We start from the raw sequence: 22872 nt of genomic DNA on the forward strand, positions 1-22872 counted from the left end.
TGCTTGGGACAAAGTGCCACAAATTCAGGGGCTTCGAACAACAGAAATTTATTTCCTCACAGTTCTGGAGGGTAGAAGTCCAAGATGAAGCTGTTGGCAGACAAACTGCCTCCTCAGGCCCTGAGGGGAGAATCACTCCTTGCTTCTTCCTAGCTTCTGGCGGTGGCTGGCCATCCTGGGAGTTCCTTGGCTTACAGTTGTGTCGTTCCAAACTCTGCCTTTATGGTCACATGGAATTCTCCCTATGTCTAGGTGTCTGTGTCCACAGTGCCCTCTTCTAAATTTTTTTTTTTTTTCAACGTTTTTTATTTATTTTTGGGACAGAGAGAGACAGAGCATGAACGGGGGAGGGGCAGAGAGAGAGGGAGACACAGAATCGGAAACAGGCTCCAGGCTCCGAGCCATCAGCCCAGAGCCTGACGCGGGGCTCGAACTCACGGACCGCGAGATCGTGACCTGGCTGAAGTCGGACGCTTAACCGACTGCGCCACCCAGGCGCCCCCACAGTGCCCTCTTCTAATAAAGGCACCAGTCATGGGGCGCCTGGGTGTCTCCAGTGGTTAAGCATCTGACTCTTGATTTTGACACAGGTCGTGATCTCCCCGGTCATGGGATCAAGCTGTGCATTGGACTCAGTGCTCAGCCCAGAACGTGGAACCTGCTTGGGATTCTTTCTGTCTCTCTGTTTCTCTCCCTCCCTCTCTCTCTGCTCCTCCCCCGTGCACACTCAAGTTCTCTCTCTCTCAAAATAACTAAATAAAACTTAAATAAATAAGGCATCAGCCATTATACGAGGGCCCACCTCATGCAGTATGACCTCATGTTGACTTAATTACATCCACAAAGACCCCATTTCCCAATAAGGTCACATTCTTAGGCACCAGGGGATAGGAATTAAACGTATCTTGCGGGGAGACGTAATTCTACCCACTACAATCAACAAGTGGCTTTGATTTCAGTGACACAAAGATGATAAGGATTCAGTTCCTGACCTCCAGACATTCTCACTCTAGCAATGGGGACGCACACACATTTCCACAAACGTCCGCACACCCAGGCCTCTTGCCAGAGAGACCTTCGTAAAAAGTGGAAATTATGTCATCAGGAGAGATTAATAGAGGGATTGGGAAGTCCTAAAGAGGAAAGAACATCTGGTCGGGCCTTGAAAGTTAAGTGGAACTCAACTTCCAGAAAAGGCAGTCGAGCATCCAACTACCAGACACAGTGGAAGACGTAGGGGCAAAAGTGGAAGGTGCTTATGGAACAGAGAGACGACTCATATGCCTGAAGCTTCGAATGCCTTCCAAGGCTGACGGGAAAGATGGGGGGCAGCTGGTGAGGTCCCAGTGTGTGGTGCTCAGGAGTTACCTTTTCGTGTGGAACATAAGCAAAAGGGTTCATGGCCTCTGAATGGGAAAGGTCATGAGGTCAGATTGGAAGGAGGAGGCCATTCTTTACAGTCCACAAAAGAAATGAAAGGGGCTTGAGCAAGGGCAGCCAGGGAGAGGGAGAGGAGAGGTGTTGGAGAGCAAGAGCCTTGGAAAGTTGAATTGTCAAGACTGAGTTGGCTGATGGCAGGTGGTGAAGTAGGAGAAATCCAGGAGAAATCCAGAACTCTCACCTCCCTAGCCTGAGGGGCTGGGTGAATGCAGGTGCCATGGATGAGACGGACGCAGGGGGAGGAGGAGGCTTAGGGAGGAGGGTGACTTTAGACCACTGGGGGTTTTTCAGCCTCCGCATTATTGACATTTTGGACCTGATAATTCTCTGTGGTGGGGACTGTCCCTGCATTATAAGATGGTCAACAGCATCCCTGGCCTCTACTCCTTAGAATTTCAGGTCCCTGGAGAAAGCCAGGGGGAGCTGTCCAAAGATGGCTGGCTGCGGGAGTGTGGGTGCTCAGAAGACAGCTTCGCCTGTTTTCTTTGGCGGGGCAGGCGGGAGGATGGAGGGATCCCTGAGGACAGGCGGGGGAGGGACGTGTTAATGTTCAAGATATCTGTGCCCATGTGCTGACAACCTGAGTGTCTTGTGAGTATCTTGAGAAGAGAGCAAATGCCTTCTTCACCTCAGTTTCCCCTCAACTCTATGCCTAGTGTAGTGGGTGCTTGGTAAAGGATTGGAGAGTTGCACTCACTGGCTTTGGGAAGAAGAACAGGAAAACCCAAATAGTCTGAAAACCCTGCCGAGCGTAACTTTGGGAGCTGGGTCGGGGAGACGCTGAGATCGGGGTGGAGGTAGGGGGACTCTAAGTATCCGTTGGCCTCCAGGATGGGGCAAAACCAGGATATCACGCATCAGCAATTACCACAGTTGCCGGTGAGGGTGCATGTGGTACAGACTAGCAAAAGCGAAGATATCATTCTTGGCGGCCCAGCAATTGCACACCTGGGGAGAGAAACTCTCGAGCAGGAGCGGCAGAAGAGAGGCTCATGAGTATTCCAGGCAGCACCGTTTATAGTAGCAAAAATCTGGAAACCACCTCAGTGTCATCAACGGGACCACGGATGAGTAAGCGATGGCATTTTGGTCATTTCACAGCACTGGAGATGAGCTACAGCTAAGTGTATCCACAGGAGTGAATTTTACAACCCTCACCTCGCAGTGGAAAAAGCAAGAAGCGTGCATTTCTGTCGGGTTTACACGCCCCACCCCCCGCAAATGCAAAAGTAAACGATGTCTTGTGTAGCAATTCCGAAATGCGGAGCAGCACTGTGAAGAGAACCAAGAGAATAGTAAACACAGAGTTGAGGATAGTGTTTATCTTTGTGGAGAGGAAGGGCCTTTGAAAGTATTTGCAATCCCCTCCATCTTAACGTGAGTGGTTGGCATAGGGGTGTTCATTTCATAGCTCTTCAATGTACAGACATTAAAAACCGCAGGCATGTGCCGGTCACTTCCTCTAGGGAGAATCCGCGAAGGTAGGGCATGTCACGTGGGGAATTCCGAGGTCAAAGGCAAGGGGTTCTCAAGACTTCCCAGCCAGCAGTGGGGGAAGGGGTCATCTCTCTCCTCCCCTGCCAGAACTGATGTCTGGAATCCCCACCCTCAACCCCTATCGACAAAGCTCCTAGGGCAGCTTCCCCTTCTCTAAAGAGGCCAGAGTGGAGATTTAGGGGGATCCCCTGGCCCCAAACCATCAGATTTGTAAATCACACCCTGACATTTCAGTTTTATTCTCATTCATATATACCCGCTAAACAACTGCCAGACCACTCTCCGGGAAGGCAGAAAACAAATAAGTGAAGTAATCACACACACACACACACACACACACACACACACACAGAGAGCAGTGGTTCCCTGGCTTTGGGTTTTTACAAATTCATAACACTTTTTAAATACGAATCCCCAAATGGTGTTGCTACCATTTTATTTTGCAAAGGAAGAACATTAAAAGACAATTACCACCCACCATCCTCTGCTCCATAAGTAAAGAATATTTTAATACTAAAATAGTAAGGCGAAGGCATGCATAGGTCCGTCCTTGTCACTGAGTACAGTTAGCTTTGTGGAAACTTCACCCCAGGGGCCCTGGCTTCCTCAGCAGCACAGTGGGGCAGTGGAAATTTGGGTCACAAAGAGCTCATGAGGAGAGTTGCATCCGCGAAGCACCAGTACGAGGGACACGCGGGCGTCCACCCCACTCTGTGACAGGCAAGCCACTGCATGCTGTGTGCACACGTACCTGGCTCACCTTCAGATGAACAGCCGGGAATGTTCACACACACACTCCTCCCCCAGGGGCTCCCAGTTTGGAACACGCAGATGAGGCCACGCTTCTCTCCGAAACCTAGAGGGTCGGGCTCACCCAGCCTGTGCTGGCCGGTGACAGGGGTAGTTGTTGGCACTGGAGCCAGACGGGTGCTGAGCCAGGCCAGAGGTGGGCCACCCACTCAGGTCACCAGGCCTCTGCCTCTGGCTGGGATAGCAAACCTCCACCCACATCCAGTTTTCTCAGTAGACTGGGGGTCCAAGGACCTGTGTTTTCATCCCCAATTATGTCTGTGACCTTGAACAAGTCACTTTCCTTCTCTGGGCCTCCAGATGTTGACTGCAGTTCTCTGTGCCGGTGCCAGGGGGTTATAGAGACTCACACTGCTCCGCCAAAGGGACTCACTGGCCAGCTTAGGAGTGTGTCTGGGGAGTAAGAGAATACCCTTGTTCCTCAGCTCCAGTGAAGGAGCCTCAGGCTGGCAAGCTTTGGGGAGTTTTGAGGAGAGAGCACTGATGCGGTCATGAGAGGAGGCTGCCGCCTGCACCGGTCCCAGCAACCTGTCCCAGCCTTCAGTAGTTTGGTCACCCAGCTGGAACGGAACCGCCCCCCTGGCTGCCCAGCCCAGATCCCTGCGGGGAGTCTGACTTACTTCGTGGGGGGCCTCTGGGGCTAATGTTTAACTCAGCTCCCTCCTTCAGCAGGGCACTTTAGCCCCGGCAGCCCTGGACGTTGGGCCTGCCCTGATCAACCTGCTGGAGGTGGGCTCCAGACAGACAGGGGGCCTGGCCTCCTGCCCCCATGGAGATAGGGCACTCGTGGGGAGGGAGAGGCAGCCGCTGGCCTCCCGAGGACTCTGGGGCAGGCAAGGGCGTTCGCAGGTGGCATTCTGCCCTGGCCCTTCCTATCAAGGAGAGAGAGGCGCAGCAGGTCCATCTCGAGCTGCAGGGGAGACGTTTACCCAGCTTAACCACAGGCCTCCCCCAAGAAATCGCCCCTCCCTGCGCCCCCAGTTCTGGCCCCAGTGTTGGAGGAAGACCTCGCCTTGGCTCAGTTGGGGGACATTTGTATCTCATTTGAATGCCTTCCCTTTTGGTAGGGATTTTGGGATTCCTCAGGTGCATAGGGTGGGCCCCTGACCCCCCCCCCCCCCCCCGCCGTGTCCCTTCCGGAAGGTGGCTGCTTGGGCTCTTTGTGGTAAGTCAGGCCCCAGGAAGCACTACCCCAAAGGCAGTTTGACCGAGGCTCCAGTTGCCGGTGTGCAGCTACCAAACCCTGTGACTTGGGGTGAATTACCTCACCTCTCCAAGCCTCCACGTCCTCACCCACCAATCCAAGACGAGAGGATCTATTTGTTAGCATTTTGGGAGAATGTAATGATATAATTCTGATAAAGCATTCAACATCATATTTATTCTTATTAAAATAGTGACTAAGCATACGGGCTCTCACAGACTGCCTGGGTTGAATCCTGGCTCCTACCTGTGCGACCACGGGAAGACGCTAGCCTCTCTATGCCCCAGGAATAGCACCTTTCTCATAGAGCTGTTGTGAAGGTCAAGTGTGAAGGTGTGTACAGTGTGGTGCCTGGCACTTAGTAAATGAGCTGCATGTGGGATCTGTTTTCAGTGGGAGGCCCAGGTCCCAGCTCAGCTCCCCCTGTATCTGGTCCGGGTCGTGCTGGCCCTCCGTGGGGAAAGGGGTGGAATCGTGGCTCTCCGGATACCATGCCTCCCACCCAGGCCCTGTTCACAGCTACAACGAAATGAGCAGCCCCCTCCCAAGGTTGCTGTCCCACCCAAAGCAGCCCTGTGACGGCACCTGCCTCTTCCCTCACCCACTCGGTTCCCGTGGTTTTGGCTCTCTGGAAGCGTTTTGCCTCTTTGCCCTTGGTCCACCCTCACGGGAGGTGGATTAGGTTCAGCCGTGCAGGGAAGCAGGAAAAACCAAATGATGACCTCCGGAAAGCCTTTGGATGTCCGTGGCCCTTTCCCAGAGGGCACCCACCTTGGGCGTGTTGAGTTGGCCCCAAGGGCTCTCTGCACCGAGGTGTTTGTTTTGAGTCAGACCTGGGGCTGGTCTCCTGCCTCTGTAGGGCAGGGTGGAGACCCCAGTCTGCCAGGGCCCCAGGTTAACAGTCGACTGGTGGAACTGATGTTTGGCTTTGGAACTTGGGGCCAGGCTCTCTCAAAGGGCTGAGAAGAGGCAAAGCAAGGAGACCATGCTCTGGACCCAGGCCAGCCGGGAGGAGCCCTCTGAGGCAGGGAAGGGTGGGTTTCTGTGGCTGCCCTGGCACGAAGCCCAACCCCATCCTCTGTGTACAGACCGGCCCCATCAGGTTCTTCAGCTTCGTGTGTGCGTATGAGAGAGACTGGGTGTGTCCACGCCTAAGGCTTTCTGAGTATGGTAGGAGCTGTGCTCTTTGCACACATCTGCTTTTCTGCCTACTGAGCTGGCTGTCGCAAGAACCCCAGGCAGAGTGTTGCCTTCCCTAAACGCATCCCAAGCTGCTGGTCCTTCAAGGGGCTGGCAGGCTGAGCAGATCTGGGTCCGAGGGCCTGCCCCAGGAAGTAGCTGGCCCTGCACTTTGTACTCAGCTTCTGGCATTTGTGGCAGATAATACCCTGGGAGCAGAGGGCAGAACAGGGACTCACAGGGTGGGAGGAAGGGGGACTCCTCAGACAGCTCAGCCTCTCTGGGACCAGGGCTGAATTGATCAAAAAGTCAAAGGGCCCCGGTCGGGGACAGCCACTTTCTTTGTAGGCTTAATTCAGGAGTCACCAGGACACCGCCCTGAAAAGCCAGGCTCTGCTCTACCCAGAACTTTGGTCTCTGTTCCATAGGAGCCACTCTCCTTGGTATGTGGGAGGGCAGCGGGGGAGGCTGTCCCCTCCCCTGATTCCACCCCAGCAGGCTCACACCCCTCATCAGGCTTTGGGTCCAGATATCAGTGGAATGGAGAAAGGACCTCACCTAGAGGGCAGACCACTGGTCGGCCCACCCCGAGGCAAGTGGATATGGAGGATATGACCAGTCCAGGAGTGTGAAGAGAAACTGGGAGGAAAGTGGATGAAGGTGGAGGGAGCAGGGATCAGATGTAAAGGGCAGCCCCAGGGATGGCGATGGGGAAGGAGCCACCTAGTGGCCAGACTTAGAACTGTGAGTTGTCCCTCCTGCCTGGGCCAGGGCTCTGAGTTAACTCTTGCCCAGGCCTGTAGGACCAGGTAAGGGGCTGAAAGCACCCTGACCTCTCAGCCCAGAATACTCAGAAATATCCAGCAGCTTCCAGGGAGAGATAATTCAGGTTTTCAGAGAAAGGGAACTGTGAAATCAAGCAGGGCAAGGGGCTTTGAATGCAGAAGCCCATTCTGCTGGCTGGAGTCATTAGGTGGGGCTGGGGCTGTTCCAGAGGCTAGGGCCTGGGTAATCTGAGTGTCCTGGATGGTGACGGGGTGCTGTTTGATGTCACTGGGGCTGGGCAGAAGGGGTCCCAGAGGGACCTTAGCAGGCAGCCGCCAACTCCTTAGACCTCCATTCGGACCCTGAGCTCATGCCTCGAGCCCAGAACAGCCATCTCTTCAGACTCCCTGTCTTTCCTTTTCTTCTGAGCACTCACAGCCAGAGCTACAGAAATGACCAGAACCCTGGTTTTTAATGGAGAAGCTGTGATGCCTGGGGGCACCCTACATGTCATAGAAGCAGTGGTGGGATGCAGCACGGGGCCAGAGGGAAGATGCTCTCACACCTCTTCCTCCTCAGCTTGGCTGTACCACGGCTAGCCAGGGTCTATACCCTGCTAGGGTGAACTCTTCAGACACTGGTGTGTTTGTCCTCTTGGGTGTCTGTTTAATCCCACTTCCAGAGGTGGGCACTCAGGCTGGAGGGGAGAGGTGGGAGCAGGATGGGATGTTCCGAAATGCAGGGTGGGATGCAGAGAGGCGGGTGAGGCAGGCTGGAGGTAGGAGGGAGAAGCAGAAGCTCAGAGCACAGTGCAGCAAGCCGGCCTGTAGGGACAAAGAGGCAGAAGCCATTTTACAGATTTACCCGCAGGAGATACAGTTCTGGAACTTCTCACCCCTAGCACACCCAGGGCTGGACCACCATCCAGAGGGGCGCCTATGAAGCCTCAGCTTGGCAGCCCAGGGCCCAAGCTCCCTCCCCTCTCCTTTCTGAAGCCCAATCACTGCTCCTCCCCACTGTAGCTCCTCCTCCACCACTGGTTAATTTCTGCTTCTGGGCTCTTACTTGCACATCAGCCTTCTGACACGCCCTTCTCCTGCATCTACTAACCCTTGCCCATCACTTCCTCAGGGAGCTCAGAGCTCTGGAAAGCCTGCCCTGCCAGGGCTATTTAGCAGACCTCTGCCCTACTGCACATCCCCTTGGCACTCCCATGGGGATTTTATGAGGCCTAACTTTGCTGCTTTCTCCAGCAACTTCCTCAGAGAAGGGGGCGGGGTGGGGGGGCTCATCTTCTCTGAATAGAATCCCCCCTGGAACCAGAGACTGTGATTTGGGGTACTTTGCCAGGAGGTATTTTAAAAAGCTTAGATGTTCAGCAAGTCAGAGCTGGGGGCCCCCAGGGATCGTCTCACCCAGTGGCTCTCAAGGTCTTGCAGGAGAATACCTACAGGGCTGGCCCACCCCAGAGTTGCTGATTCAATGGCTCAGGGGTGGGGCCAGATCATTAGCAGGTGGTACTGATACCACTGGTCTGAGGACCACGCTTGGAGAACACTGATCTGCTACAGCCTCCAGTTTTATAGATGAGGGTAACAAACAACGCCCCAAAGCAGAAATGATGTGCCCAAGGCCTTAGGTTGCTAGAGCCAGGGCTGATTGGAGCAGAGCTGACTCTCCTCGATGCACCACGCTGGGCCCAACCCACCAGCCATCGTTCTGGAGCCCCTGTTATCTGTTAGATTCTGGTGGGCCCAAGAAGAAGGGAGCTGGTCTCTAGGTACCTCTACTGTGAGGTGGGAGACTTGGCGGCATCAAACATCTTCTTCCGGCCTTCCATCCCAGACATGGCTTCCACGTTCTTCCTCCAGTCGCCCACCTCCACGGGCCTCTCCTGTGGGCAGGCCACACACACATCAGAGACTTAGCAAGCCAGAGGGCAGCCAGGCCCTCCAGACATAAAAGAAACTAGGTGCTAGAAAGTCAGACTCCAGGGGCGCCTGGCTGGCTCAGTGGGTTAAGTGTCCGACTTCGGCTCAGGTCATGTTCTCGCAGTCTGTGAGTTCGAGCCCCGCGTCGGGCTCTGTGCCGACAGCTGGAGCCTGTTTCGGATTCTGTGTCTCCCTCTCTCTCCGGCCCCGCCCTGATTGCTCTCTGTCTCTGTCTCTCTCAAAAATAAATAAACATTTAAAAAAAAAAAAGAAAAGGAAAGAAAGTCAGACTCCTCGGGGCCCCTGGGTGACTCAGTTGGTTAAGCGCCTGATTCTTGATTTCGGCTCAGGTCATGTCACGGTTCATGGGATCAAGCCCCATGTGGGAGCCCCCGTGTGGAGCCTGCTTGGGATTCTCTCCCTCTCTCTCTGCCCCTCCCCTGCTCACACATGTGCATGCATGCTCTCTCTGTCTCCCAAAATAAATAAACACAAATAAACACATTGAAACATTAAAAAAAAGAAGAAGGAAAGAAAGTCAGTCTCTTCAAGAAGAGGAAATGCTGACAGCCCTACCCAGCTGGTGAGGTCCAAGGACACATTCAGAGACAGACACATATCAAGCTCCACAGGAAGGAGGAGGCTGTGTCAGCTGGAAGTTCTGGATGATTGGGGCTAGTTCCCACCCCAGTGAACTCACAGCCCAACATTGCCTCCAGACCTACACCAACTTCCTGGTCTGGTGCTCAAGGCAGCTCAAGGCCACCCCTTCTAACCTACCTCCTCATAAATTGGCTCATGTCCCATTTTATCAGCATATTGCCTGGCCATCTCTTCTCTTTATGAAGCTTCTAGGGCCAGAGACCATGTCTTTCATCCGTGTTCCTTCTAGAGCCCATCGATTCTGGGCACTTATATTGAGCTCAATCAGCTTTGAGTGATTTGTTCCTGAATGAGTGATTGAACTCAGTTTTCTAATTTCTGTGCTCATGGGTCCTATGACCACAATGATCTGCTGTCTTTTTCCCCAGTAGCGACAGAGGTCACTGTCTCCCTTGTCATCCTAACTCCACAGTCTCTTCACACTGGGTAGAGTTTTTACTTTATTGCTTGGTCTGGCTTTCTTCATGTCCCAGTTTCCTCCTCAGATTGAGAGCAGCCTGAGGGAAGGGAGGAAGTCTTCTTTCTTCCAAAACAGAATAAGACTTCATCACTGGTCTCCCAGAGGGTTCTAGAATGTTCTAACAGGCTGCCTGGCCTCCAACAGGAGCTCCTGCCTGAGTCTATGTGATGGAGTGACTGGTAAAGGCTGATGGCACAGGGAGTGAAAGGTTCTGAGAAGAGGGCTCCTCACCTTCTCTGTGTCTTCCTTCTTCACTGACTTCAGGTTGGCCCGCAGATCCATAGACACCTTGTGCTTGGAGCCCAGTAGGGCCCGGAGCATGGCATCAGCTGAGACCCGGACCCGACGCAGTGGTGGACGCTTGAATTTCCCACGGAGGTCCAGTACCTTCAGCTTCAGGTCCTTAATCTGCAGGTGAGAAGAAGCGAGGGTTCACTGGAGAGACTGCGTGCACCCCCAGGGCACCCTTCCTGAGGACCTCAGACTTCGACAGTTCCAGCCAAAACCACCCCCCAAATTCTCCAGCTTCCAGGCCAGACCCTCTGGGACACTCAGACCCACTCATCACTTTGCAAATAGCCACAATGTGTTTGTTAACGAATGAATGAAAGAGTAAATGGACAGATAAAGCACATTAGCCCTCTCTGTCAGGGTAGGGTGAATAGATAGGGCAGTCCCACCAAACTCAGCACAAGTCTGGTTTGGAAGCCCTGTTTCGGGGAGGGGGGGGGGGCTGCTGCCTCCTATTCCTGTGGCCCCATTTCTGCTTCTAAGTAGCCCCTCCCAGTGAGCCTTCAAAGCAGTTCATTGAGGGCACAGCCTTGGTCCAGTGGGGCGGATGAACTCCACTCCAGGGTGCTATCTCTAGAGGGAATTCTGGGAAGATTAGTGATGCCACAAACCATCATTCCTGATGGGAGAAGTAGGAAGAAACAAAGTGGTGTCCCATCCCACTACGTCCCCTCCTCCCTGTTTGAACAAGCACCCAGGAGCAACTCACTACAGCATCAGGAGTCCTGCCCTTCTGAGTTCTGCCCCATCACACTGGAGCAGGGTCTGGACTGAGCTAATGCTCCCACGCCTCACACCGAGGGAGCACAGGGCACTGCAGTGGGTGGGCGTGGGGGCGGGGGGGCAGCGACCAGACCTGGTCCCACAATCACCACTGTGTGACCTGGACCAAATTTCTCAGCCTCTCTGAACCTCAGCGTCCCTCTTTGTAACGTGCAGATAATAGCACCTACTTCATCCACGGGGGGCGTAGGGAGGATCAAAGGGTGCAATGCACATGAAAGCCATTCACAAAGGGAAGATGTTATTAACAAGCATATGATTGTTTGTGTGGGTGAACAAAGAGGGCAGCTCCTCTTAGGCTGAGGAGCCCGTGTGGCCGGTTGGGAGGAAGTTTGTGCTTTTCATCTGTGTGATTATCCTCTCTGCCCATCTCCAGTCCTAGGGGCTGGAGTGGAGAGACCAGAGCTTCCCAAGTGGCCACTTCCCAGACCCTGCAGGAGAAGGGGGACCTACCTAGTCCACGGCTGCAGCATCCTTGCCCCCCCACCTGCCCCAGACATTGGACATCGCCCCACCACGCACCCAGCCTGCCCTCTCCTCCTACAGGCTCACCTCCCTGGTGTTGTGGAGGCATTTGGCCTCAATGTCATATCTCTCCTCATCCACCACCTCCACCTTGGCGTGCAGGTCCCGGCAGAGGTCCTGGAGGAAGAAAGGTTAATCAAGCACAAACAGAAAAGAGGGGACAGGAGCTTTGGGGACCCCAGCCTTTCTTTTCTGCCTCCATGCCCAGCACCTTTGCAAGATTTACATTCTGGAAAGGACCTGACCATCCCCTTTTCTCTGAGGTTCATGGCTTCTGATAGCTCAGTGTGTAAGCCCTTTGTTTTCCTTTCTGAATGTAACTGTTTTCTTTAAAAAGTTTTCTTATAAAAATCAGTTAATACAATTAAGAAAATTTGAAAACCATGTGTTAAACAAAAAGAACATAATAAAAATAACGAGTGGGGTGCCTGGGTGGCTCAGTCGATTAAATGTCTGATTTTGGCCCAGGTCATGATCTTGTGGTTTGTGGGTTCGAGCCCCGTGTTGGACTCTGCACTGACAGGTCAGAGCCTGGGGCCTGCTTCAGATTCTGTGTCTCTCTCTCTCTCTCTCTGCCCTTCCCCTGCTCTCTCGCTCTCTCTCTCTCTCTCCCCAACCCCTCAAAAATAAACATTTAAAAAAATTTTAAAAATAACGAGTGATGTCACCAGTAGAAGATGACCATTGGTGACATTTTGGTATATTTCCTTCCAGTCTCTTTTCTCTGCAGCCACCGGCATGTAAACAGGTATCAGTGTTTTGCAAACATTAAAAACCTGTTTGCAGGAGAAGGGGAGAAATGGGGCCTCCCAAGATCCCCCCCACTCCCACCCCACTGCACACCTTCCAGGCCCTGGCACTGGTCTGATGTGGGGCCCCAGCCCTGGCCTGGCCCCGCCCAAAAAGCTGCTCCTCCCCGCTCTGAGTCTCCCTTCCTGCACTTGTGACATGGGATCTACCAGCACCACCTCCCAGGGGTCTATGAGATGACATGAGACCTTGTAAGGGAAGAGCCACTTGTAAATGAACCGAGCTTGGAGCCAGTGTTAGCTCAGGCTCCTGCCAGCTGGGCCCTGGGGTCAGCCGCGCAGACTCACCTGCAGAGCACTGAGGGACAGGCCACGGGTCTGCAGCGTGGGGATGCGCTCGGCCAGGTAGCGTGCCTTCTCAGCCTCCCGCTCCTCGTGCTCCTGCTCCCAGCACTCCTTGGCCTTGGCCAGCATCAGGCTCTAGATGGGACAGAGCCTCCTGACCCCGGGGCCTGGGGCCCTCGGATTCCCCACATCCTCTCCCTCCGCACCCCCCCCCCCCGCCCCCCGCCCCCAGCATCAGGGCCAGAGGGGAAGGCTCTGCTCTTGCCTCTGACTCTACAAGCAACATGTTCTCATACTGGTCAGGGCGCAGCCCAGGCAGCCCTGGGAGAGTACGAACAAGATAGTCCCACGGGGTGTGCAGGTGTGTGGGCTGGCTGCAGGCAGGACCATGTGAGAGCAAGCACTGAGAGACCGCACGCAGCATTTCTTGGACCCCGGAACTTGTTTTTCCCTCAGTCTCCCTCTTACCCACTCCTGGTCTGTTCTGGGCCACAGAGCTCCAAAGACAGAAACTCTTGCCAAAATAAAGCAAGGCCCTCTGCCTGCCACCAGGGGATTGCCACCCTGAAGCTGGTCACTGCCTCCTCTCAGGAATCTGGGCAGGTGCCAGGACTCCATAGATTCAGGTTCCCTCTCACTGACCACCAGTCTCAGGCAGTGGCTGAGTCCCCTCTGCCCCCTCATCACCCTCACTTTGGCCTCCTTCCTCTTCACCCTCCACGACCCTCCACACCCCCACAGAGTCTGCACCACATGCCTTCCTCCGTCTCCCACTGGATGTCCCCCAGAGCCAGCACGAAGCCTCACCTTCAGCAACAGTTTGCGGGAGGCAGTGATCTTGGGCTTTCTCTGAGGGTGAGAAGGGGAGAGACAGGTGGTGAGGTAGAGGCTGCAAAACCGGAAATGTGGTCTAGGCCAGGATGCGTGCGTGCCAGCCAGGTTCACCATCATTACCCAGAATCCTCGCCATAGGGTCCCTTAACAGGTCCCTCACCTCTGTGACTGAGCCCCTCAAATTCAGAGAATGCTGTAGTCAGCTACCTTGACTTAGAGGCTGAAGCCCCCGCTTTCAATCCTGGTTCTAACGCTGGTGGGAGCCTACGTGGGTCACATGACCTCTGTGGGCACCTCCTTCCTCGTCTGTAAATAAGGATGCTGACACCCACCTTCCTCAGTCCACAGAGTTATTACAGACAGAATGACATCGTGGACGTGCAAATCCTTTGGAAGTCATGAAAGAGAGGCACCTGTTAGTGCTCTACATAGTAATGTACCAACACCTTGATGATCTGTTATGTCAGAGGAAAAAGCTGTGAATTTCATACGTGAAGAAGTATATCTTTTTAGCCATCACAGCTTTTTTAATGTCAACATCAGCCGTATTCATCTTCCTCAGGTATAAAAACCTCGTTTTCTTGGGGCGCCCGGGTGGCTCAGTCGGTTAAGCGTCCGACTTTGGCTCAAGTCATGATCTCACAGTCCATGAATTCGAGCCCCACGTCAGGCTCTGTGCTGACAGCTCAGAGCCTGGAGACTGTTTCAGATTCTGTGTCTCCCTCTCTCTCTGCCCCTCCCCCGTTCATGCTCTGTCTCTCTCTCTCTCAAAAATAAATAAACGTTAAAACAAATTTTTTTTTAAAACCTTATTTTCTTATTTAAAAAATGCTTGATATATTCCTGCCAACTGGACATGTTCTCACAAGTCTTAGCTCTACGGCAGCGTTCCCCTCGGGGGAGGCGAAGGTGAGGCGGCCTGTGCAGTTCCTAACTGATGAGGCTTGAGGCCTCCTGAGCATTTGTATCTCTTCTTGACCACAGGTTGTCGATTCTCATTGTTACCAGCGAGCAGCGTAGACTATACTGCGCTGCGGGCCGGGAGAGCGTAGCTCTGGTTTGTTAGGCTAGCGTGTAAAGTAGAAGTGAGCAGGATTTGCGGGAGAAAATGGGAGAAAAATGACCTTGCATTTTGTGCGTGGAATGTGTGACTTCTAATCCGACTGTCGAGAGCAGTTCTGTTTGTCCCTTCACCTTCTCAAGCGAGGTTTGGACTGCGTCTCAGATTGGTGTGCTCATGGGAGAAACGGCCCGTGGCTATAATCACTACCACTCACGGTTTAGACACTGTAATGTACTCATGGAAACGTTTTGTTGCAATATCGTTCCCCCGCTGTTTGGTGAGCTTATGGGACACCTCGTTGCATCATCAATCAGTGGTGACTCACTTTAATACGAGCCTCAGCAAAACTTAGACATTCATATGGTGGGGCGCCGGGGTGGCTCAGTCAGTTAAGCGTCTGATGCTTGATTACAGCTCAAGTCATGCTCTCGCTGTTCAGGAGATGGAACCCCGTATCAGGCTCTGCCCTCACAACGCAGAGCCTGCTTGGGATTCTCTCTCTCTCCCTCTCTCTCTGCCCTTCCCCTGCTCTTGCTCTCTCTCTCTCAAAATAAATAAATAAACATTAAAAAGAAAAAAAGAAATTCATATGGCTATTGAAAAATGGTGTACAGAGAATCTCATTGAGAATCTCTGTGCCAAATGCCCCCTCCATCGGTGCTACTAATTCCCACCCTTGCCAGTTCAGAGTCCACAGCCCTATCCCTGAAGTTCCTAACCCAGGGCTGAATACACAGGCTGTGTTCTCAGCAGGCTGATAAATCTGGATTGTTTCAGAGTTACCTAAGACCTGAGGGGAGTGGAAGGACATCTCTGTGCTCCTCCCTCAATGTTTGGTCACCGGGCAGGGGTAGAATAGCCCAATGATGATGCCTTGTTACTCTTCAAATATGGCTTTGCATAGGACCAGCTCTGCAAAAAACAAGATGGTCCCCCAGGGCTGGACAAGTGAGCAGAACAAGTGAGGAAGAACTTGCTCCGTGCTCGGTGAGGGTGCACAGCAAGGAATGGGTGCAGAATCACCCCCAGCTGTGCCGTGGCCCTAGCTAGCCCCAGGACGACCTTCCAGGGAGACTGTGCACCGGGGCACCACCCTGGGCCCAAAGAAGCCGCTGCCCGGAATCTTCACCCAAGATTTCTATTCTCCGGGGAATTTCTTAGCCACTGGCCACCCGCCCCGCCCCCCGCCCCCTGCCACACACACTGCTTATGCCACCTTTACCAGTCTCAAGACCTAACCAAAACAAAGATACCCCAAATCTCACTTACCTCGCTTCAGGCATCCACCACAGGAAGGACAGGAGAGAACAGAAGACAGAGCGTGAACCATTCATATTACATATGCAACAGCAGAGCCATGTAGACAAGCTTGGAGCCATGTAGACAAGGGGTGGTGTGGTGACAATCACACACCGGAAGGAAATCAGGCATCAGGCAAGGGGACCAGCAGAACGGAATAAAAATCCAATGGCTCCCTGGGCTACTGGAGGTTCTCGCGGGGAGATACTAGTCATTGTAAGCCAGGGAGGAGGGGTGGAAGTTCAGGGAAGCCTCAACACAGGGTTCCAGCAACGTGAAACCTTCTGTCTCTGGCTTTGTGGGCAAATTTCCAATGCTTTGTTCATCTGTTGGGCCAACGTCAAATTATGGCCTGGCACATGCAATTCATCTGATCGGTGCAGAGACAAACTCTGAAACAGGCCTCAAAGCTCTCCCCTAAGCAACCTGGAGCATGAGTTCTGCTCAAAGGCTAGGACGATGCACAGTAACACTGGGGACCTAGGCACTCAGGACTGGTTCTGCTTTAGAATCTGATCTCCTGGGGAACTGCTTCAGGGGTTGGACAGATGGCGCCTCAACTATGGGGCTGAAATCTGTAGCAATGGGCCTTGCTTTCCCGGAGTCTCAGTGGGGGCGGGGCTACTTACACTTCAGGCATGGTGGTGGCGGTGGGGGGGCAGCACCTACGGGCACAAAGCAATCATCAGTGTGGGAAAGTTACGACTGCTGCCTCCCAACCCAGCTGAGCCTTGGGGCTGTGTCAGCAGCCCAGCCTGGGAGTGTCCGACAACAGGAAGAAGAAATCAGACATAATGGATTCCAACAGGTCAGAATAGGATAAATACTTGTCCATTTATTCTTTATTTCATTCATTCATTCATTCATTCATTCGTTCATTCATTCACTCGTCCACTTACTCATTCACTCACAAGAGAGAGAAGTCTTAGAAGAGCAAAGAAGCAATATCAGAACCCAAAGTGGCTCTGTTGGCCGGGCATGTAGGGCGGGGATCGGCAAATTACAGCCCACAGGCCAAATCTGGCCCCCAAACTCTTTTTGCTTAAAGGGTTGGAAAATAAAGAATATGCAACAGAAAGTTTTGTGACCTGCAGAGCCTAACATACTTATTATCAAGCCCTTTCCAGAAAAAGTTTACCAACCCCTGTGGGGAACAGAATGGAATCCATGGAACTCTGTTTGAAGAGTGAGGTCACGGGGCCCTAAACAATGTGCTGAGTTGAGAGTCTGTCCTGTGGATGAGCGTGGGCATGAAGTTCTCAGAGAGGGGAAGCGTCTGAAAGATGAGTGGCACCGAGTGAAGACAGAATACAGGTAGCCGCCATAGAGCACAACTCCAGAGGGCGCTGTCGACATTGTGCAATGTAATTGGGCCCGGGCATGCTACTCCCATAGAGGGCAGTGCAACCTGCACCCCTGGGGTAGGGCGGCGAGGGGGCCCTGGAGGGGGTCAAGCCAGGAGGCAGGGCAGATCCTGCGTTCTACTCTGTTCTTTATCCTGACCCTCTCCAGGCCAGTTTTCCCCTCTGCAAAAATCAAGGTTAGATAAATTGTCCACTTAAAAAAGCCTTTAAAGCCTTCGTTCAAACCAAATTTTACTTGGAAGGAACACAAATGTAATCAATAAGAGTAAATGGCCCAGGTTGAAGCGGGTTACATAGGAGCCCCAAGGCCTTCTTGAGGACCTCTGACTGTGCAGCACAGTTTGAAGCTCCTTGACTGGGTTATCCTGGGGCTCCCTTCAGTCCCAACAGTTGGGGGACCCAGGCCAAGAATGGGGTCCTCAAGGCTACACGAGGGGGATACTCCAAAGCCAGACCTGACTCACCATCTTGCCTGGGCCTGGACAAAGAGCATTCCAGTAGAGGGTGGGGATTGTGCAAAACATCGGGGAAAGAAGGGCAACTTGGGTGGGAGCAGGTGTGCAAGGCAGGACAGGAATCCCGAGCTGGGTTGTGAAGTGAGGAGGAAACCGGCGTGTGTGCATCGGGGGCCATGGAGCACAGGATCGGGAGTTCGAATCTGGTCCAAGAACCTGGTTTGGTAGGGGGCAGGGCAAAATCTAAAGGACACTTGGAAAGTAGCTACCAGTAACTTCATTCCAGAGCCACCTTCTGGCTCTGCCTTAATTCTCTCCTTTCCCTTTGTGCCCACGAAGCCTCCTCCCCCACCCCACGAGTGGGACTTGGCCACCTGTCCTGAAACTCCCCACCCTGTCAGAAAGCCCTCTGGGCCCCCCACCTCTGCCCCTGCTGCCTGGGGAGGGTGAGGCCTAGGGTGGAGGAGGGGGAAAGGGAGTGTGACCCCAGAGTCTCAGCTGTCACCCTGGGGCACAGAGGGAGAGGTAGGAGCCAATCCATAAATTCCAGAGATATTTGGCTGAAATTAGATTTTATCACCAGCTGTTTATTCTGAGGGCTCCTCTCCTCTGAAGACTCCCGAGGAAGTCCAAAAAGAAACACTAGCTGGTAAAGAAACACCTCCAGGTCTGTCCATCCATCATCATTGCCTCCCATAATGCCAGTCTGCAGAGGGCACCAGGTCTCAGCTGAGTAGGGATGTGGCTCACCCTTGGTGGGCATCTGGCCATGTTCACACCTCCCTCAGACAGCCCCACTGTCACCAGCATGGGGCCTTACTTGCCCAGGCCAGTCCGGGCCCCCTGCCAAGCTCCAGGGTCTGCCCCCTCTCCCCCCACTGCTGCCCAGCTTGCCCCATTGACGAATGCCAGGCCAAGGGGTCCCCAGCCTGTGCTCTGATACCCACCAGACGGGACCCCTTGACAGGTCCTACGGGAGACAAGCAGAAACCTGATAAGCAGAGTCAGGATGCAGATAGCAGCAGCAAATGTGAGGCTGGAGAGCCAGCATTCCTTCACCCCCACAAGTAGCAAGCAAGGAGATAATTAGAAAATCCACCGCTGGAGGGAGGGAGGGAGCAAAAGATGGCCAGGGGTTGACTCGGAGCTGGGCTTCCCTTTCCCTGAGGCCCCGTGGGGTGGGACAGGAATATCAACTAGACTATGAGGCTGAGTGTGTGAGCGTCTGCGTAAGTGTAAGTGTATAAGTGATTGTGTGTGTGTCTTTAGGGACGGGACCGATCCCTTTGCACGCCTGATCATCGGGGACACAAGTTTCTGGTTAGGCTCATGTGCTTCCCTCTGCTCCCCATTCCCTGACCTTGGACCCCAGTTCAAGGGCACCCCAGTCCTCTTTGACTATTAGCAAGCATCGTTACTCCCACACCCCCCTCTTGAGCTCTTAACAGGAAAGCCTAATCTCAGGACGGCTGTGGGACAGTCTCCCAAACCTGGTGGCTGGTGGTGCCTTTAGCCCTCACCCCACCCCCAGCCACGGATCCAAATAGAAGGAGCCCTCTGTTATGCGTTCAGACTCTCATGCCCCAACCCCAAATGCTGTCACCATTGGCCTTCCCTTCTAGAGCCCCCCTACCCCAACTACTTCCACTCCTCAGAGCCAGGAGCAGTGGACAGGGGTGGGGCCCTCGCCAAGCAGTGTTGGCAGTCTGCCCTCACCTCTTCTTGCCCTACTCTACAGACAGGTGGGCAAAGGGAACTGAGCACGTCCCTCAAAGACAAAGAACAAAGAGACAAGATGGTTTCCTCAGTCAGCAGAGGCTGGGGTCCCGTGTTCCAGGCTCGCCCAGAGCTCCACACACCGGAGTACCTTCTTTCTTTTCTGCTGCAGGCATTGCCTACTTGTATTGCTCACCAGGCTCCTCCTAAACCTCCAAATGCAGCTTTGCCACCCCCGTTCCCTGATTCCCAATGCCACCCCCTTCCCCTCGGTGCCCTCTCCCTCCTGGGGCCCGCTGGACAGCCTGGTGTGAAACAGAATCTGCTAGGCTCTGCCCTGGGGCCCCTTGAGCAACCTTGTGGGAAATTCTGCTCTTGGCTCTAGCCTTAAAATGGGCAGGGGGGATTTTACCTCCAATCACAGTTTTACAGGAGAGATGTCATTGCACAGGATGAAACCCTGCGGGAACATTTGGGGGCCGTTCCACCAGCCAACCCAGTTGCACAAGCAAGACATGTCTCCCTCCATCCCCAGGCCCTGGGTGTCTCCTGAAACTCAAGCCCCAGTTTTTCTCTCTGGGCTCGACCTCGATCCAAAGTTCAGGGCTGCAGACACTTACCTCGTTCGGTCTCTGTGAGCTGGGCTGGCCCGTGTCTCGCTGTGGACCGCAGACTGTGAGGGGCAGAGCAGAGGGGAGGCTATGAAAACTATGAGCGACAGCAACTGGCCAGTAAAAATAGAACAGACACGCTGCCCCTCCTCCCACCCCCTCCCACCACACACACACCCCTCACAGAGCAGACACACGCCGCAGCACACACATCAGGCACACGCTGAAGACACGCATGTACAGGCTCAGGAGTGCACCCAGATGCTGCGCACACAGAGGTGACCAGCTGAGTAAAACCAGCACCCACCTAGGGGGACGCAAGCCGAAGAAGGGAGAGAATGAGTGGCCAGACTAGATGAGGCACTGAGCAGCGAGGAGACTATAGCAGAGCAAGGGGCTCTGGTGGGGGGCAGGGTGCCAGGAGGCCTGGGGGGGGGGGGGGGGGATGAGCAGGGGTGGGGGGAGGGGAACTGTCTCGCTGACCTACATCTCTCACAGGGAAATGTGGAGATCACACTTCTGGAGCCCATGCTCCAAAAGCCTAAGAGGGCTAAAGACTGGATTTGGGGGCTCTTGTGTAGCTCTGGTACACGTGCCCGAGGAGGATGCCTGGGCTTGGGGGTGATGTAAGGGGTGACATAAACAGCGCGGCAGGCGGAATCCAATGAGCGTTCCTGGGACTGAGCTGAGGTGGCAAGAGCAGCGGGGCCCGCGCTTCCAGCATATGGAAGTCTGAGGGTCCGCAGATGCTCTGCACCCCTCTCCAAGCGGGTTTCCAGGAATCCAGCTTTCCTGGGTTCCAAATGGCTCCCCTCAACCCATGCCTGGAACTCAGACTCACTCACCTTCTCCCCTGCCTTACCCTCTGTCTCCAGAGTCCAGGGGGCTGGTGCCATAGAGGTTGCACCTGTTTACTGGGTATTTTTAGGACAGTTGATGAAAACATAATACCCACCCTATAGTCAGAGAAAGACAATGCCTACTATGTTAATCCTGTGGCTATTATTGTCGGTCATCTCCTGGGCTAGGATCCCAGGCCGGGACAGGACAAGCAGGATACTGACCCCTCTTGCAGGCCAGCGAGAGCCTCACACGTGGCAGGAAGTTAGGGAGCTCTACCATGCTCCATGTTTGGTGGGGGAGAGAGCTGGTGAACAGGAGTATCCTAAGGAGACACACCCACAGAGCCTACAGAGGGGTGAAAGGCTCCGCCCTCTGGACATTGCCATTCTGGTGCCCAACAGAGGCTGCTCTAATTCAGCTCTGGTCAGGTCAATTTGGGAAAGTCCCCATGCTGGAATGCTGCCAAGAGAGAAGGGACAGGGTCTAGAAAGTCATAGGGGTTGGGGGCATGGGACTCTGAGTGGAGGGGCTAGAATGGAAAATAAGGGCAGGTATCAGCCAAGGAGCAGCTGGAGGTCAGAGAAGTGATTTGAAGGCTGGGATGAGTCTACTGGAGTTTATTGCATTGGCTTATTATGTTTGTAAATTATCCAAGAACTTTCTCTTTCTTTTTTTTTTTTTTTGTACATTTAAAAAAAAATGTTTATTTTTGAGAAAGAGACAGACAGACAGAATGTGAGCAGGGGAGGGACAGAGAGCGAGGGAGACACAGAATCTGAAGCAGGCTCCAGGTTCTGAACTGTCAGCACAGAGCCCGACGTGCGGATCGAACTCACAAACTGTGAGATCATGACCTTAGCCGAAGTTGGTCGCTTAACCGACTGAGCTACCCAGGCACGCCCCTATCCAAGAACTTTCTTACAAGAACTTAAGACACACCGCCAAAAATGAATTATCTGCATGGATTATTCTGCTTTTTGGGAAGGAAAAACAAAGAAAACAGATTGACGAATGGAAGAACAAAAGAGGGTCTTCAGGGACCACGATGAATCGTGGACTCTGGGGTGTTATCATCCTCAGTCCCTGTGAGACAGAGTGGGGCCGGGATACCGCATCCCGGACCCCAGCGTCCTGAATGCTTCGACACCATTCCTCCACGCCATGTGGTCCAGCTCTCCGCCCTCAGGTCCACCCCAACCTGTCAGCTTCTCTAGGGCCTCTTTCCTGCTGTGTGTTCACAGGTGGCCTTCAAAAATGGGACTGTTATGCTCTATTGTCCTGGCACCTGCCCCAGTCTTCCTTTGTGTGTGGACCACTCCGGAGGCCTCTGCCTCCAGAGCCCGCCTGCAAGGCTGGCGATCTCTGGCTAGGAGCTGCCCACACCCAGCTGAGGGGCCAGTGCTGGATGGCATAGGCCCTGGGTCCCACCTTCTGCCCCTGCCAATGTGCCTCTGCAGCCTTTCTCCTGCCCTCCTCATGAACCCTCATGAACGGTCACCCCCTTCTCAGTGCATATCTGCCCAGGGGCCAGGTCGCCCACCTGCCATTCTGCCTGTGGAGCAGAAGCAGCCATCCCAGGAGCTCTGAGGCCATGTCTGACACAGACACTCACCTGGTAGGGAGGACCCTCCTCAAACACAGAGAAAGAAACAGTCCTCCTGGCCCCACGGGAGCCCCAGGCAGAACTCCCCGTGGTAGGCTGAATGGTGACCCCTCAAAGTTGCCCATGTACTAATGAAAAAGATGTGAATCTTTCACCTTATATGGCAAAAAGTACTTTGCAAATCTGATAAAATTAAAGAGTTGAAGATGGAGAATTATCCTGGATTATCCACGTGGGCCCAATCTAATCACATGGGTCCTTATTAGACTGAGGCATTAGGATCAGGCTCAGTAGTAGGACACCTGAAGAAGGAAGAAAGATCAAAAAAGAAGAGACTATGCTGCTGGCTTTGAAGACAAAAGACATGACCATGAGTCAAGGAATGCAGGCAGCCTTTAACCGCTGGAAAAGTCAAGGAAACAGATTCTCACCTCCAAGCCTC

At 53.7% G+C, this 22872-nt stretch overlaps 1 protein-coding gene across 1 annotated transcript; it reads right to left on the reverse strand.

The window, feature by feature from the left end:
• Positions 1-7340: 7340 nt before the first annotated feature.
• On the reverse strand, positions 7341-20052 carry TNNI1 (troponin I1, slow skeletal type). Its single transcript, XM_060644069.1, has 8 exons — positions 19994-20052; positions 16464-16503; positions 13450-13491; positions 12646-12777; positions 11576-11665; positions 10181-10357; positions 8680-8789; positions 7341-7719 (listed from the first exon to the last, which is right to left on the reverse strand). Exons 4-7 carry the CDS (start codon positions 12769-12771, stop codon positions 8682-8684), a joined length of 501 nt encoding a protein of 166 aa, XP_060500052.1. The 5' UTR covers positions 12772-12777; positions 13450-13491; positions 16464-16503; positions 19994-20052; the 3' UTR covers positions 7341-7719; positions 8680-8681.
• Positions 20053-22872: the final 2820 nt, after the last annotated feature.

The sequence above is a fragment of the Panthera onca genome, chromosome F1 (assembly GCF_046562875.1).
Source record: "Panthera onca isolate mPanOnc1 chromosome F1, mPanOnc1 haplotype 2, whole genome shotgun sequence".
Taxonomy (NCBI): Eukaryota; Metazoa; Chordata; class Mammalia; order Carnivora; family Felidae; genus Panthera; species Panthera onca.